This window comes from Lepus europaeus, chromosome 4 (genome assembly GCF_033115175.1).
Source record: "Lepus europaeus isolate LE1 chromosome 4, mLepTim1.pri, whole genome shotgun sequence".
Lineage (NCBI taxonomy): Eukaryota > Metazoa > Chordata > Mammalia > Lagomorpha > Leporidae > Lepus > Lepus europaeus.
In genome coordinates, this window is record NC_084830.1 from 65,782,312 (window position 1) to 65,785,985 (window position 3,674).

At 45.3% G+C, this 3,674-nt stretch overlaps 1 protein-coding gene across 1 annotated transcript; it reads left to right on the plus strand.

The window, feature by feature from the left end:
- The first annotated feature begins 285 nt into the window (after window positions 1–285).
- LOC133757674 (jun dimerization protein 2-like) lies at window positions 286–804 on the plus strand. The gene has a single exon (XM_062188325.1). The coding sequence runs from the start codon at window positions 286–288 to the stop codon at window positions 802–804; it is 519 nt and encodes a 172-aa protein (XP_062044309.1).
- The last annotated feature ends 2,870 nt before the right edge of the window (window positions 805–3,674 follow it).

Here is a 3,674-nt window from a genome sequence, read left to right on the forward strand (position 1 = left end):
GCACAGAGATGTGCCTGTAAACCTGTGTCTGGCAGCGGATTTGGTGGGCGCATGGGGAGGCGGCCGGCTGCCGCCTATCAGCTTAAACTTGGACAACACCAAAGCTACAACTGGACGGTCTTTTAAGAGTCTTATCTTGAGGGGAGTGGCTCTTGGAATCCGCTCGGGATGGGACTCTTTAAGACTGTTTAGTATTCCTACCCGGCTCCCCTCCTTTGTTGCAGGATAAAGAAAAAGTTTTGTGCTCCCACACTCGTTTCAGATCCTGTGCCTGGCCGGCCTGCTATGATTTCAGACCCTTTTGTGACCACGAGCTCTCTGCCAGGGCAAGACCCCCTGACCGGACGGCCTGGCTCGGCTCTGATCGTAAAGGAGCTGAAATGCATTGGGACCATAATCGTGCCCTTGCTGGAGATAAAGCTGGGCATGCCTGACGCAGCCGTGGACATCAGCACCGAGGTCACCACCAAGGACTTAAGAAAGAAAGAAGTGGTAAAGAAGGCGGAGCATGAGAAAGACGAGGTAAACCTGGACAAGAGGCCCCAACCTGTAAAAAGTAAGCTCGACGAACAGGAGGAGCGGAGGAAAAGGCGCTTGGAACAGAACAAGGCGGTGTGGGCCCGGAGGAAGGAGCGCACGGAGACCCTGCAGCGGGAGTTTGAGCGGCTGGAGTTCAGAAACGCGGTACTAAAGATACAGGTCAGGGAGCTGGAGCAGGAGCGGCAGCAGCTGATTCTCGTACTGAACCGGCGCCGCCCCACCTGCATTGTTCGCACCGACAGTGTCCCTGCCCCTTGGATCTAATATTAATGGCTGGCTGCGGTGCAAATGGTATAACTTATCCCCATAATTTCACTTAAATTTTAAGATTAAAATTTGTCCAAAAGAAAAGGGGGGAATGTGAAATTAAGATAGGACGGGGTTAAATTGGAATGTGAAATTAAGATAGGATGGGGTTAAATTGGAATGTAAAATTAAGATAGAAAGGGTTAAAATGAAGTTGCTTGAGCTAACTGCATATTTTGCTTCTGTGCAAAATGCTTTGGCTTGCAAAATGCATTTTGTTTAAGATAACTAGACTTTAGCTGACCTTGTAATATGTGATGACTGTGCTAGCTGATTTGGTAACATGTGATGAATGTGCTAATGCTTTTATGAGATAATGGAGCATGTGATAATTATTTTAGGAGCTATGTTGAGTTTTTGGTTATGATGACCCCGTGTTTATGCCTACTCAAGGTCTTCTGTCCCCTCACCCTGGAAGTTTGTCATGCATCTTATGATGGTTTGTCATGCTGTGGTTTATCTTGTGATTCTTTGTGTCATGCTATGGAGATATGCTAATATTGTGGTTTTCAATCTTAAATACGCTGTGCGGTTGATGATTGCCGCCTCTCTTCTCACACTGCACCAGAGAGTGTTGTTGTGCTTAGAGTTGGCCCATCTGCGCAGATGTAATAAACTTCCTCTTGCTTTTATTGCATCGGTTGGACTGGAATTCGTGCTTCTGGGGGTCTCTCTCTATAGGACACCAATTTTTGGGGTCCTACAGTGCACATTGAGGGAACACGTGGCAGAAGGCCCTGGACCCCAGGGATGGAGCCTTTTTTATATTTTAGGATGGTTAGGGATCAAGGCGAAGGTAGAGTGCAAACAGACAGAGGTGAATTCCTGGAACTGGGCAGGGCCTTGGGAACCTGGAAAAAAATGCAAGGTGGGTATGAAGACAATAGGGAGTGAGACCCAATTGAGATTCAAGGGCAAGGAATAAATTCCAGTGCTTATCTATCTTTTGGGCAATGAGCAAGAATGCCTGAGGCTTCTGTTACCATCAACAACTAGAGTAGGGTCCTGTGGCCTCTCCATAGTTGCTCTTGCCTAGTTATCTGCCTGGCTGATGAAATGATTTTATGTTGTCTACAAGAGCACTAGTTTTGGGGAACCAGAGGCACAATATTTTGATTTGGGATTGAATAGAGGGATTGAATTCATGCAGATGTTGAAATTCTCAAATCTTAATGTTAAAGATTGATGTATTCCCTGTGGCCTCTGAGAGGTGCTGCAGAGGTCTTTAAGTCAAGGTAGTCTTGTGAAAGGGATGGTTATTGAAGCCAAGTTCAGCCTAGGTGCTCTCTCTTCTTCATGTCTTACCATGTGATCAGCCCTCTACACTAGTCTGACTTGGTCGGCCTCTACCAGAAGCCAGACTAACGTGACCACCCCATTCCTCCAAATTGTAAGCCAAAACAAACCCTTGCCAAGAAGCTCCTGTTGGGTATTGTAGTTAAAGGAAGGAAAAGTTGTGGGCCAGCACTGTCACATAACGAGTAAATCTGCTACCTGTGGCGCCTGTGCTGGCATTACATATGAGCGCCGGTTGGAGTCTGGGCTGCTCCTCTTCCAATTCACTTCCCTGCTAATGTGCCTGTGGAAGCAGCAGAAGGTGGTCCAAGTGCTTGGAGTCCTGCTCCCACGTGGAGAACCTAGAAGAAGTTCTGGACTCCTGGTTTCAGCCTGGCCCCGCCCTATCCCTTGAAGCCATTTGGTGGAGTGAACCAGCAAATGGAAGCTAGCTCGCTCTCTCTTTCTCTCTTTGTTTCTGTAACTCTGCCTTTCAAATAAATAAAAATCTTTAAAATTTTTTTTAAGTAAAGAAAACCTTACTAATACAACATGTGGAAATTTTAAGTCTCTGGAAACTTTCAAATCAGACAGGGAAAGTTAATAACTGCAGGGTGAGCTACAAAAGGGATTCATGTAGCAAACCTTACAAAAGCAGACTATAGAAAAAGAGAAAATCAAAACTTCTGGTGCCCCACAAAACCCCAAATCAATGATATTTTAAACCCAAATTATTTCTGAGATTTCAGGTACAGAAGTCTGTAAGTCCCCCCTGTAAAACTGAAATAATTTTTAATTTGATTTTGATAATTTTCAACCAAAAGTATTTCATCTGATGCAAGATGCTCTTAGATCTCGCAAGGGTTGGAAGAGTAGGAATGTGTGGGAGAAGCAGAATTGTCATGACTGAAAAACAATCTGTCTTCAAAGGGAGTGATGTGCAGATTGGTTAATTCATATTTTCTCTTCCTAACAAGGCTTGTTAAAAATGTGGCTGATAAACTCAAATTGTTACCTTACCCTCCTTCACCACTGTCCTGCTCCTGTAACACAAAATCTACCTGGAATGGAAAAGGGTTGATGTTGATGGATGTGTTCAAGAGGTGGGGGTCGAGTGTTGGCATTGTGGCATAGTAGGTTAAGCTGCCACCTGTGACATTGACATCCCACATGGGCACTGGTTCATTCCCAGCTGCTCTACTTTCTATCCAGCTCCCCGCTAATGTGCCTGGTTAAGACACCAATTAAGATGCCCTCATTCTATGTTGTAGTACCTGGATTCATTGTGTGCCTACAGCTCTTGACTCCAGCTTCCTACTAATGTAGATTTTGTTAGGCACCAGTGGTGGGCTAAGCAGTTGGGTTCATGCCACCAATGTGAAAGACCTAGATTTCATTTTGGATCCCAACTTTGTTCCCCCCACCCGTCCCTTATGGGCATTTGGTAAGTGAACCAGTGGAATGAACCTCTCTCTCTCCCTCTCTCTCTCTCTCTCTCTCTCTCTGTCTACCTCTGTCCTCGCCATTTAATTAATTTAAAAGCCTTTATAAAA